General features: G+C 44.4%; 1 protein-coding gene across 2 annotated transcripts in view; it reads right to left on the reverse strand.

The window, feature by feature from the left end:
- phc3 (polyhomeotic homolog 3 (Drosophila)) overlaps positions 1 to 13917 on the reverse strand; it is a 113787-nt gene that overhangs the window by 34047 nt on the left and 65823 nt on the right. For both annotated transcript variants that reach the window (XM_043702647.1, XM_043702646.1), the window contains 2 exons: positions 6873 to 7149; positions 4114 to 4979 (listed from right to left, as the gene is read on the reverse strand). In XM_043702647.1, the coding sequence (XP_043558582.1) occupies positions 4114 to 4979; positions 6873 to 7149 (1143 nt within the window). The remainder of the gene's footprint in view (positions 1 to 4113; positions 4980 to 6872; positions 7150 to 13917) is intronic.

Consider the following 13917-nt stretch of genomic DNA (forward strand, 5'->3'; position numbering starts at 1 on the left):
CTTGGCTTGCATGACCTGGACTATGAAGACTGATACAAGATTAATATGCTTGAGAGATGGCATGATGAATTTCCATAGTAAACCATACAGTGTGCTTATTTTACAATAATACTTTATATTATAGTTCATACTAATTCTGTTGAGTGATCACTAAATCCCTTGGGAACTATTTTTGGTTCAACATTAGCAAAGAGAATCAATTTGAATTCAGTCCTTAGAGCACTCCCTCAGTGCAATTCCTGAATAGTAGAGCCACCTCAGAAGTATGAAGGGCTTTATAAACTGCCTGAACTTGGCAAAATGCCTGGTCTTCACATTCTCAGCTGCAGATAGTACAGATAGTGTCATCATATTTCAATGCCTAGGAATCTAAATCAATTGGGAATAACCTCATGAAGGGAAATGGACAGGTATTTCTTTCCATTATACTCTCAGACAATACTGAGGGACCATTTTTGGTTAGCATATGTCTGAACACCACAAGCAAGGGGTCAAGGCTCTGTGATATGATCTTTGAAGAGAAAATGAGGTCTGCAGATGCTGGAGATCAGAGATGGAAATGTGTTGCTGGAGAAGCGCAGCAGGTCAGGCAGCATCTAGGGAACAGGAGAATCGACGTTTCGGGCATTAGCCCTTCTTCAGGAAGAAGGGCTAATGCCCGAAACGTCGATTCTCCTGTTCCCTAGATGCTGCCTGACCTGCTGCGCTTCTCCAGCAACACATTTCCATCTGTGATATGACCCAATTCTGGCACCAAGGAACTGTTGAGAAGGAACTACCTAAACATAAACAACATTCCTTTTGTTTGCTGAGGGTCTCACTCACTGAAAACACTCTGCAAGTGTCGCTCCTCGATGAACCATCTTAACCATCAAGGGACGGCATGGTGGCTCAGTGGTTAGCACTGCTGCCTCACAGCACCAGGGTCCCAAGTTTGATTCCAGCCTTGGGTGACTGTCTGTGTGGAGTTTGCACATCCTCCCAGTGTCTGCATGGGTTTCCTACGGGTGCTCCGGTTTCCTCCCACACTCCAAAGATGTGCAGGTTAGGCAAATTGGCCATGGTAAATTGCCCGTAGTGTTAGATGCATTAGTCAGGGGTAAATGTAGGGGAACGGGTCTGGGTGAGTTGCTCTTTGGAGGGTCGGTGTGGACTTGTTGGGCCGAACAGCCTGTTTCCACACTGTAGGGAATCTAATCTAAAACTTGACATTTTTGCTGACAGTATGAGTATTAGTGTTGACCTTGAATTTGCTCATCACTAATACTTGGCATCTTTCACTTTGCATTTCATCAATACAACAATATACTTTTTAAGGAAGTACACACGTAAAATATTCCTCATATACACATGGTGGGTATGAATTGTTCAGAGGAACGGAAAATGATTCTGTAATGTTTCACAATATTTTATGATCTAAAGATTATTGCTCATTCTTTTTTAAATCATAGAGTGTGAACATTGCTGACTATGCCAGCATTTATTGCCTATTCCGAATTGCCCTTGAGTTGGTATTGAGCTGCCTTCTTGACATGCTGCAGTCCATTTGGTGTAGGTAAACTAACAATGCTGCTCGGGAGGGAGTCTCTAGATTTTGGCCACCAACAATGGAGGAATGACGATATTGTTCCAAGTCAAGATTGTGAGTGGTTTGGATGGAAATTTGCAAGTGATTGTGTTCCTATGTAACTGCTGTCTTTGGACTTTTGGTAGTAAAGATCATGAATTTGATGAATGGTGTTAATGGAACCTTTGTGAGTTTATTGCAATGCATCTTGAAAATGGTACACACTGCTGCCTCTATGTTTCAGTGGGGGAGGGGCTGATATCTTTTTTAAGATGATAAACAGATTGTCCTCAAATGGCCTGCTTTGTCCTGGATGGTATCAAGTAGGTAGAGATTTACATCACATTCCTGACTTGTATCTTGTAGATAGTGAATCGGCTTTTGGTCTGTCAAGAGCTGAGTTACTTTCCTCAGAATTTCCATCATCTGACCTACTCTTAGGGCCATGGTATGGATAGTCCCATTGCATTTCTAGTCAACCCCAACCTTGGATTGCCAGCAGTGGAGAATTTCAATGATGGTAATGCCACAGAATTTCAAGGAGAGATGGTTATATTCTTGCAAGTTGGAGATTGCCATTGCCTGGCACTTGAGCAGCACAAATGTTACTTGGCACTTAACAGCCAAACCTGAATGTTGTCCAGACCTTACTGAAGATTGATACAGGCTGCTTCAGTATTTGAAAAGTCACCAGTAGTGTTGAACACTGACGATTGCACAATGAACATTCCCACTTCTGACCTTTTGTTGGAGAGAACGTCATTATCAAGCAACTGAAGATGATTGGATCTACAACTGAGGAACTCCTGCAGCCATGTTCTGGCACTGTGACTGACCTCCAACAACCACAGCTGTCGTTCTTTGTGCTTGGTATGACTTCAACCAATGATGAACAATTCAATTCACATTCAGCCAAAATGTAGTTCTGTGGAACAATACTTCAAGGCCGCCTATCAGAAAGATTAGAATTGGTGCTTTGTACCACTATGTTGTTGAAAGCAAATCTGAATGGGCACATACTGGGCTGAAATTCAGGTTTATCCAAACAAATGTGAAACTACTGATTCAGAGTATGGATAGGGACTCCCATTAGAAACATGACAGTTCTGAATCAAGATATACACATGAGGGGTTACGGTTAATTTGGAAGGGATCTAGATTGAGATTTTGAAGAATGAAAGTGTCCTTTTTTAAGGTGTTCTTCTTGGTTGGTAAACAGTTCCCATCCCTGCTCACTGACCAAAGGATGGTCAGATTAGATCCTCTCAAACCTCTGCCATCAATCCACCATTGGTTGCTATGAACGATTTTCATCACCATCCAATTTTTCCCCTTCATGGCTTACTTTCAGAATCTTCTGCAATAGTATAGCTGAGATCACAACCTTGCAACATTGGAATTTGGCCATTGCTTATCACGTTCAAGTCCTCTGTGGGTTCAATTACCTGAACTGCAAAAAACATTGTACCTCCACCCATCAAAGACAGAAATTGCCTTGGGTATGTTATAATACCCTTCCTCTATTCCACTAGTGACCATAAATCCCACTAGCAAACCGCTTACGGGTAAATTATCGCCATCACGTGAGACATAAAATAACTTGTGTTAGATAGGTGAACAAAGACTAATTAAGGTTGAAAGTGAATATTATTTATTGCAATTCATGGACCCATTTATCTCTAAACAATAATTTAATTTTGATGATTGTTGGTTTCTGCAGGGGTAGGGAAAAAAGTACTAGAAGATGTAACCATGACTATGCCACTGGTAGAGTGAATAATTCAACTGTAAATTATGCTAGGTCCTGTGTGATGCAAACTGATTAACCAGAGATTTTATTTTATTAATTTATGGAATGTGGGCATTGTTGCAAAGCTCAGCGTTTTTTGCCCATCCTTTTTTCTTGGGTAAGTGGTGGTGAGCTGCCATCTTGAAATCCATGTGATGTAGTTACATCTGTTAAGGGAGGCAGTTCCAATATTTTGAACCAGCGACAGTGAAGGAAGTGTGATATAGTTCCAAGTCAGGTTGGCATGTAGCTTGCAGAGGATCTTGCAGGTTTTGGTGTATTCATGTATCTAATGCTCTTGCCCTTCTAGATAGAAAAGGTCAAGGATCTGGAAGTTGCTATCTAAGGAGTTATTGTGTATCTTATAGATGTTACGCATTGTTACCATTGTGCACCAGTAATGGAGACAGTAAATGTTGAAGGTGGTTAAAAGCACTATTTTTGCATTCAGTGGGTACACTCCAAACCTTACAAAGAACTGGACTTCCTGAAAAACCAAACAAACCAGAACCCCAAACATAAATCATTCTGAAATTCTCACTCAAATCCCAGTGCTTACGGCCATTCAAACACGACTGCCTAAGAATAACTGTTGGATCACAAAGCAACTGACTGGATTGGACAATGAATTTCCTTAAAATAATGTGAAATGCACAGAATCAGGATAAAGCAGGTTAATACAACAACACACAAATGGTGGTTAATTCTCATAAAACTATTTTTCATGCAAATTGTAAAAGATTCAATGACTCCCTACCAGTGGCGCATCCACTGGAGCTGAAGGCTGGACTTGCAGGTTAACAGCAATGGTCTGGGGTGGAGGAAGAGCCTGGAAGGGCATTTGAATCAGAGCCTGGGCAGCAGGGAGTTGTTCTCTTGAATGTAGAACAGTCTGTGGTAGTACTTGAGTAGAGGAAACAATGTCTGATGGTACCGTTAGGTTCTGCACTGATTGCAAGGGCAGTCGCTGGAGGTGGCCTGAGGCTGTTGATGGGACCTCTTGCGAAGGTGATACCAGTGTTGAATGTTGCTGCTGGGATGGTGCAGGTAAGTGCATAGTCACTGGACTTGATTGTCGCAATGGCCCAATCTGAGCCACCGGTGAGCGATGGGCAGGCAGTAAGTGTGTTGGCTGTGGCTGTTGGCTTGGCTGCACATGAGTTGAGGTTTGCTGCTGGCTGGAGCCCAATGGTTGATGCGTGTGAACCAGGCTGTGAGACTGCGTCTGTATTAGTGCCTGTGGCTGGATGATGATCGTTGATGCTGATGGGCTAGGCGGCGACTGAGAAGGTACTGGAGAGACCACAACTGTCTGCTGCTGGCTTTGAGGATGAGAGTGAGCTGAAGGTTGGCTCAGTGGTTGGCTATGGGCCTGGGTTGATATACAGTGCGGCGATTGAGAAGAGGCCTGGATTAGCGATTGACTGTGGGGTTGCACTGGCAGGCAATGCTGAGACTGCGGAGGGTCAGAACCCTGGGCCTGAAGAGCTAGAGGCTGCAGTTGCTGTCTGTGTTGGATCTGCTGCTGGATAATAAGTTGATGGTGTGCTTTCGGCGTTCCTTGGTGAAGTGGAATCTGCTGTTGTTTAATCAGCTGGTGTGCTTGAATTGGTGTGTAGGGTGCTAGACAGGACAAACAACAGAGTTAACAGACAAAAGTGAGCTATCTTGGTTTTTACTCTGAAGGAAGCATCAAGAAAAAAAACACATCAATTGTTAAACATCAATATTATAATGCATTATAATTAACTTTCCTATTTCAATGGACTTTTAAAAAAATTATATAATGAAGGAAACATCTTGAAGAATTCACCAACTCTTCCAGTAAAAGAAAGGCAAATTGCGTTGTTTGAATCACTATTAAGTCAAGGGACTGAATGCCAATACCTGTTTCTAAATCATTATTTGATCTATTTTTCTCAATTCATCTTCTGTTATCATTTGATGAAGTTGCCATTTTGTACAACAAGAAGCTATGTCTGATCAACTTTTCTTATGGCTTCACAAGATATCTCTGCAACAGGTAAAACTGCCTTACATCCATCAGAGTTCAGAAGAATGCAAGGTGATCTCTTTAAAACGTATACGGTTCTTGACACACTGGATGTTGGAAGGTTGTTAACGCAAAATGGGGATTCTCAAACCCAGTGACACAGAGCCAAGTGAAGGATTCAGAACATTAGATTGAGATGAGAAGTGTATTCACTTAAAGGTTCCTGAAATTCTGTAACATGGGGGTTGTGAACACTCCATTATGTAGTCAAGCCAGAGATCAACAGATTTTGAATGCTAAGAGAACTAAGGAACATGAAGACAGGGTGGCAAAGTGAAACTAAGATAAAAGATTACTTCACAAACTATCTGAACATAGCAGCAGATTTGAGGGATCGTATCTTTCATGGGATGTGGATATTGCAGGCAAGGCCAGCATTTATTGCCTATTTCTAATTGTGCCTGAAATGTGTAGCTTGCTTGGCCACTTCAGAGGGCAATTAAGAATTAACCATATTACTCTGGATCTGAAGTTACATGAAGACCAGACCAAGTAAGGATCACAGATTGCTGTCCCCCAAGGTTTTTGCAACCATCAACAATAATTTAATGGTCACCATGAAACATGGGGTGGCATGTGGCTCAGTGGTTAGCACTGCCGTCTCACAGCGCTAGGCACCCAGGTTTGACTCCACCTTTGTGCAAAACCCGGCATAGACAACGTCTGCCTGGGATTCCTCCCACAGTCCAACGATGTGCAGGTCAGGTGGAATGGCCATGCTAAATTGCCCATAATGACTAGGGATGTGCAGGGTAGATGGATTAGCCATGGGAACTGCAGGGTTACAGGGAGAGGATGGTGGGTGAATCTAAGTGGGATGCTCTTCGAAGGGTCAGTGTGGACTTGATGAGCTGAATGGCAAACTTCCACACTGTAGGGATTCTATGAATGAGCCTGGCTTTTAATTGCAGATTTATTAACTTAATTCAAATCCCCCCAGCTGACAGGGTGAGATTTGAATCCATCTCCCCTGTGCATGATTGTGCGCATGAGTATAACCTACTGCAGCTTCCATTTCTTTCACTCTTATGGAGCTATGTTGCATCCTCCCTTTGGCACATCAATTAAAACAGGCTTCTTGTACATGGATAAACAACTTTTTGAACCTTGGCTGCAAAGAATATGACTTAAATCCAGAGCAATTACAAAGTGGAACTCAGCAAAATTCCAACTCCAAAATAAAAGAATTGTGGATTCTGTAAATCAGAAACAGAGATTGCTGGAAAAGCTCAGCAGGTTTGGCAGCACCTGTGGAAAGAAATCAGAGTTAACATTTAAGATGGAGTGATCCTTCTTCAGAATGGGTCACTCAACCTGAAATGTTAACTGATTTCTCTCCACAGATGCTGCCAGACCTGCTGAGTTTTTCCAGAAATTTCTGCTTTTGTTTCAAACTCCAAGATGTTGTAGTTAATTAAAATTCCTCCCTCCATCTCACTACTAGCTCTGTTGCTGCCACTTACCAGGGGCTATTAATTGCTGTGTGTTTGCTGGCATCTGTAACCGGGTCACCGTGGACACCCGGGTCTCAGGGCTGACTGACGTCAGGCTCTCTCCTTTCTTGATGCTTTCAGGGGCTGAGTCATGTTGGTTGGTTTTAGGGCCAGCTCCTTGCCCTGCCTGCTTTGTGTGGCTCATCGGGAGCTGCTGTGTTTGACAGGTACCTTTTAATGGAACGCTCTGAGGGGATGGCGCAGGTAAGGCACCTGACTGCTGGCTCCGAACGGCCAGATTCTGAACCTACAACCAAAAACATGAAAAAGGCAAGATCAAATTACTGGTCAGCAATGAAACAATCGTGAATAGGTGAGCTAGATGGTTAATAAATGGAACTGTGCAAAGGAAAAGATACTTTTGTATTACCTGCATGAGGGGCTTGACAGAGCAAATGAGGATATATTATTTTCATTGGCAGGAGGGTGGATAACCAATGGTCCCTGATTGGTAATTATTTTACCAATTACTAAAATAATTGGTAAATGCCATCTGTGACAACTGACCTTTCTTTCTTGGTTAAAGACAGATGTAGGCTGCTAAACAGCTGGTTTGGGTCTGATCTTTAAGACTTTAATCATCTTACCCACCTGACCCTCACACACTATTTTAAGACCATAAGAAATAGAAACAAAAGTAGTCTGTTCAGCTCCTTGAGCCTACTCTGCTACTCAACAGAATCACAACTCATCCAACATGCCTCACCTCCGTTTTCCTGCTCTTTCCCTATAACCCTTGATTCCCCCACTGATCAAGAATCTATCCATTTCAGCCTTAAAACACACACAAGGACTCTGCACACAGCTGTCCATAGCAAGGACTCCACAGACGTACAACTGTCAGAGAGAATAAATTCCTCGTTATCTCCATCTTAAATTGGTGGCCCTTTATTCTGAGACTATGCCCTCTGATCCTCGACTCTCCCATGAGGGGAAACATCCTCTCAGCATTTACCCTGTCAAGTCCTTCAAGAATCCTATATGTCTCATTGAGATCATCTCTCATTCTTCTAAACTCCAGTGAGTAGAGCTCCAAGCAAAAGTGAGGACAGCAGATGCTGGAGATTAGAGTCGATTGTATGGTGCTGGAAAAGCACAGCGGGTCAGGCAGCATCCAAGGAGCAGGAGAATCGACACTTCAGGCAAAAGCCCTTCATCAGGAATGAGGAGGAGGTAGAGCTCCAACCTGTTTAAATTTCCTCCATCCAACCCATTCAGCCTGTATCTGCTCTCTGTTATAATTATCCAATTAGCCCTACTTCCGTGGTCTTTCTGCATGTTCCTTCATATTTTGAGGAGAAAGTGAGGACTGCAGATGCTGGAGATCAGAGCTGAAAATGTGTTGCCGGAAAAGCGCAGCATCCAAGGAACAGGAGAATCGACGTTTCGGGCATAAGCCCTTCCTGAAGAAGCCCTTCCTGCTGCGCTTTTCCGGCAACACATTTTCAGCCCTTCATACTTTGACCCTTGTGTGTTTAGTCTTTTGAAAATTACTATTTAATCTGCTATTGTCACCATTCTTTCACACAATGCAATCCAGGCTGTAGCTCACTGCATCAAAGCAATGTTGTGTCATGTTGCCACTGGATCTTTGGCAATCACCCATAATCTGTGTCCTCTGGTTACTGCATTTCTGCAAGCAGGAACAATTTCACTTTCGTTACTCTACTGAGATCATTCAAAGTTTTGAACACCAGTTCCAAACCTTCTCTGCTCTAAGGAGAACACCAGTTTCTCCACTTAACCACACGAGGTCCTCATTTCTTCGTGAGATGGCAGCATAGTAGTAACTGCACTGGATTAGTAATCCAGAACTCCAAGCTAATCTTCTCAGCACATGGGTTCAAATCCTACAATGCAGATTGCAAAATCTAAATTCAATACAAATCTAGAATTAAAAAGCAAGTAACCACTGTTGATTGTCGTAAAAACCCTATGATTCACTCATGTCCTTTAAGAAAGGCAATCTGCCTGTCCTTACCTGGTCTGGCTTACATGTGACAACAAACCCAAGGAAATGTGGTTGACTCTTAATTGCCCTCTGGATGAAAAATGAAGTGATGCCCACATCCCATGACTGAATCTTAGTACCATTTCTCGACACCCACTTTTAAGTCTTTGAAATGCTCTTAAGGAGAGCTGCCCAAAAAAGAACAAAAACCAGTAGGCTAAGGCCTTACCAACATCATATAAAGGCTTAATATAAACTCTCATTTGCTCTATTAATAAAGCCAACTACACATCAGCTCCTTCAATAGACATTGCAATGGGTCCAGTAAGTTCAAAGATCTACATTTGTACACTGTTTAGATTTCTTGATTCCTGCACTCCCTTTTAAACCATATTGTTTATTTAGTCTCCAAACCCCACACAGCTCACTTCTACCTTCTTCCCTAAATCCTCAAACAGGACTGCCCAGGCAGACCCATTGTTTCTGCTTGCTCCTGTCCCACAGACTTCTTCCTACCTCAACTCGGCGATTCCTCTTGACAGTTTATGTGTGAATTTCCACTTTGCCACGTCCTCTACACCATGGGCATGCAATCACATTAGGCTTCCATCCCCCATTAGGACGGCCTCAGGGTTCTCCACTGCTTCCTGGAAAAAAAATACCTGATCCATCCCAAATCACTATCACCCACCTCTGCCTGGCCAAACGTGTCCCCACCCTGAACAACTTCTCTTTGAACTCCTCTCACTTTCTTCAGGTCAGGGTGTGGCAATGGGTCCCAGTTATGCCTGTCTCTTTGTGGGATATGCGGAACATTCCTCATTCCAGTCCTAATCCAGCCCCTACCCGCAACTCTCTCTCTCCTGGTTATATCAATGATATCATCAGTGCTGCTTCAGTCTCTTGTCTGGAATTGGAAAAGTTTATCACTCCCACTTCTAATTTCCATCCCGCTCTCACCATCACCTGGTCCATCTCTGACTCCTCCCTTTCCTTCCTCTGTTTTCATTTCTGGGGATAGGCTGGCCTCCAATATCCACGAGGCGAAGGTAAGTACTGCAGATGCTGGAGATTGGAGTCAAGAGTGTGGTGCTGGGAAAGCACAGCAGGTCAGGCAGCATCTGAGGAGCAGGAAAATCGATGTCTCGGACAAAAGCCCTGATGAAGGGCTTTTACCCAAAACATTGATTTCCCTGTTCCTCGGATGCTGCCTGACCTGCTGTGCATTCCCAGCAATACACTCTTGACGCCAATATCCACTACCAATCCACCAACTCCCACATTTACCTTGACTATATATCCTTGCACCCTGCTTCCTGTAAAGACTCTATTCCACTCTCTCAGTTCCTCTGTCTCTGTCGCATGTGTTTCAATGATGCCCACTTCATAAGGGAGTCTCTGAAATGTCCAACTTCCTCCTCAAACAAGGAATCCCCAGCACTGTAGTTGACAGGGTCTTCAGCCAGGTCTGAGCCATCTCTCACACTTTGGCACTGACCTCCTCTCTCCCCTCCCACGACAGTGACAGGGTCTCACTTGTTCTCATCTACCATTCCATCAGCAATCATATCTGGACGATCACTAGCCGCCATTTCTGCCAACTCCAGTGGGATGCCACCACCAGACACCTTTTCCCCCTTTCAATCCCAACACCCACCCCCACACCCCACAGCACCTTCCTCAGCAAAAGGTGCAACACCTGCTCATTTACTTCCTACCTCCTCAGTATCCAAGAGCTCGAGCACACCTTCTAAGTGAAGCAACGCTTTACCTGCACTTCATTCAATCACATCTATTGCATTCGCTGCACACAGTGTGGTCTCCTCCACACTGAGGAAACGAAGTGTAGACTGGATGACCTCTTCGCAGAACACCTACATTCTATCTGCAAAAATGACCCTGAGCTTCCTGATGTCTGCCACTTCAACACACCGCCTTGTTCCCTGGCCAATATCTCTGTCGTGGGCTTGCTGATGTGCTACAGTGAAGCTCAGCGCAAGCTGGAAGAACATACCTCATTTCCACTTGGAAACTTTACAGCCTTCTGGACTTAATATCAAGTTCAACAATTTACGTGCTTGAGCATCTTCTCCACGCTTTCCCACACACACCAGGCCTTGTTATCCCATGGTCTGCTATTACACAAAACCCGTTGTTAGCTACTGATAGTCCTCATTAACAGCTAGAAAATGTGTTGCTGGAAAAGCACAGCAGGTCAGGCAGCATCCAAGGAGCAGGAGAATTGACGTTTCGGGCATAAGCCCTTCTTCAGGAATGAGGAAGGTGTGTCAAGCAGGCTAAGATAAAAGGTAGGGAGGAGGGACTTGGGGGAGGGGCGTTGGAAATGCGATAGGTGGAAGGAGGTTAAGGTGAAGGTGATAGGCCGGAGAGGGGGTGGGGGCGGAGAGGTCGGGAAGAAGATTGCAGGTCAAGAAGGCGGTGCTGAGTCCGAGGGTTGGGACTGAGATAAGGTTGGGAGGAGGGGAAATGAGGAAGCTGGAGAAATCTGCATTCATCCCTGTAGTTGGAGGGTTCCTAGGCAGAAGATGAGGCGCTCTTCCTCCAGGCGTCGTGTTGCCATGGTCTGGCGATGGAGGAGGCCAAGGACCTGCATGTCCTTGGCGGAGTGGGAGGGGGAGTTAAAGTGTTCGGCCATGGGGCAGTTGGGTTGGTTGGTGCAGGTGTCCCACATGTGTTTTCTGAAACGTTCCGCAAGTAGGCGGCCTGTCTCTCCAATGTAAAGGAGGCCACATCGGGTGCAGTAAATGATGTGTGTGGAGGTGCAGGTGAATTTGTGACGGATGTGGAAGGATCCCTTGGGGCCTTGAAGAAAAGTGAGGGGGTGGTGTGGGCGCAAGTTTTGCATTTCTTGCGGTTGCAGGGGAAGGTGCCAGGAGTGGAGGGAAGCAACATGACGCCTGGAGGAAGAGCACCTCATCTTCCGCATAGGAACCCTCCAACCACAAGGGATGAATGCAGATTTCTCCAGCTTCCTCATTTCCCCTCCCCCCACCTTATCTCAGTCCCAACCCTCGGACTCAGCACCGCCTTCTTGACCTGCAATCTTCTTCCCGACCTCTCCACCCCCACCCCCTCTCCGGCCTATCACCCTCACCTTAACCTCCTTCCACCTATCGCATTCCCAATGCCCCTCCCCCAAGTCCCTCCTCCCTACCTTTTATCTTAGTCTGCTTGCCACACTTTCCTCATTCCTGAAGAAGGGCTTTTGCCCGAAACGTCAATTCTCCTGCTCCTTGGATGCTGCCTGACCTGCTGCGCTTTTCCAGCAACACATTTTTCAGCTCTGATCTCCAGCATCTGCAGCCCTCACTTTCTCATTAACAGCTATTCATTTTCCTAGGCTCACCATTCTCCACTCCTTTGTCTAACTGTTTTTCTTCTCTCTGGGTTCTATCCCCATCTATCAGTTACTCTTTACCCCCTCACCCCACCTATCCTCTACATTAAAAAAACAACTTTTTTCCTTGCTACCATCAGTTCTGAAGAAGGGTCCCTGGACCAGAAACATTAACTCTGATTTCTCTGCACAGATGCTGCCAGATCTGCTGAGTATTCTCGCAATTTCTGTTTTGTTTCTGATACCCAGCATCTGCAGTTCTTTCGGGCTTTTTTGTTTATTTAGTATTTTGTCTCCTCATTCTTCCCAGCAAAATGTATTGCTTCATACTTCTCTGTCTTAATTTCAATCTAACATGTGTCTGCCCATTTCAGCAATCTGTTTACCCAGGACCTCCAAGTATTTCTCACTGTCTGTCTCTTTGTTAACTACATTTCCTTGTTTTGTTAACATCATCGAAATGCCCAAGTTTAAGGTAATGAGTATGCCTGGAAAGGAAAATGTTGCAGAGCTTTGGAAATCAAACATTCTGGGGAGCTTACCAATGGTCAGAAACTGAACTGGACTAGCTATATAACAGCAGGTCAGAGGCTAAGAATCATGTAGCGACTAACTCGCCTCCTGACTCCCCATAGCCTCTCCACATCTACAAGTCTGGAGTGTGATGGAATACTCCCCACTTACCTGGATGAGTGAAGCTTCAACAATACTCAAGGAGCTTGACACCACTGAAGTCGAAGCAGCCTGCTTGATTGACACCACATCCAGAAACATTCATTTCCTTTGCCACCAATGTTCAGGAGCAACAATGTATACCACTTATAAGATACAATGCAGAAATTCACAAAGGCACCTCAAACAGTACCTTCTAAAACCATAACCACAATCATCTGGAAGGACAAGGGCAGTAGATGTATGGAAACACTACCACCTGGAAGTTCCCTTCCAAATTACTTCCTGTCCTGACTTAGAAACATATTGCTATTCCTTTAGTGTTGCTGGGCCAGAATCCTGGAACTCCTTCCAAAACAGCATTGTGAGCATACCAACAACAAATTGATTGCAGTAGTTCAAGAAAGTGGCTCACTATCACCTTCTGAAAGGTAACTAGGGATGGGCTGGCCCAGCCAGTGACACCACATCCCATGAATGAATAACAACCAAAAAAGCAGAGGACAATGGGTCTAATTGGAATAGCTCTTTCAAACATCAAGCACAATGATCTGAATAGCCTTGTGCTGTTCATGAATTTCTATGGTTATTAAAGTTGCTCACGAAATCTACAAAATATACTTTACTGAATTTAGGGTGTGCAGAATGTTAGCAATAAGTTAGCAGAGAAATATTTTTTATTTAATCTGTCACAAGAGTTCTAATGATGTCTCAGTCCAGTGAAGTAACAAAGCTCCTGCTCTCAGAACTGACAGACATCCAGAACTCTGTGCAGTTTACATTTCCCCTCACCCCACCTCGACCCAGTCATCCCACAGTGGAGAGAAAGATGGGGCAGGGGAAAATGCTACACCATTCTGGAAACAAAAGCAAACTAAGTTTCACTGCAAGACATACACATCCCAGAGGGCAGCTGTGGCTTTTGCAACACAGTAATAAATGGTTTAATGGCCAAATTTGGCAATGAAGAAATGGCCGTTGTCATTCCAAATTGGGCTGGTATGTGGCTTGGAAGGGAATTTGCCAGTAGCGAT

The sequence above is a fragment of the Chiloscyllium plagiosum genome, chromosome 13 (genome assembly GCF_004010195.1).
Source record: "Chiloscyllium plagiosum isolate BGI_BamShark_2017 chromosome 13, ASM401019v2, whole genome shotgun sequence".
Classification (NCBI taxonomy): domain Eukaryota; kingdom Metazoa; phylum Chordata; class Chondrichthyes; order Orectolobiformes; family Hemiscylliidae; genus Chiloscyllium; species Chiloscyllium plagiosum.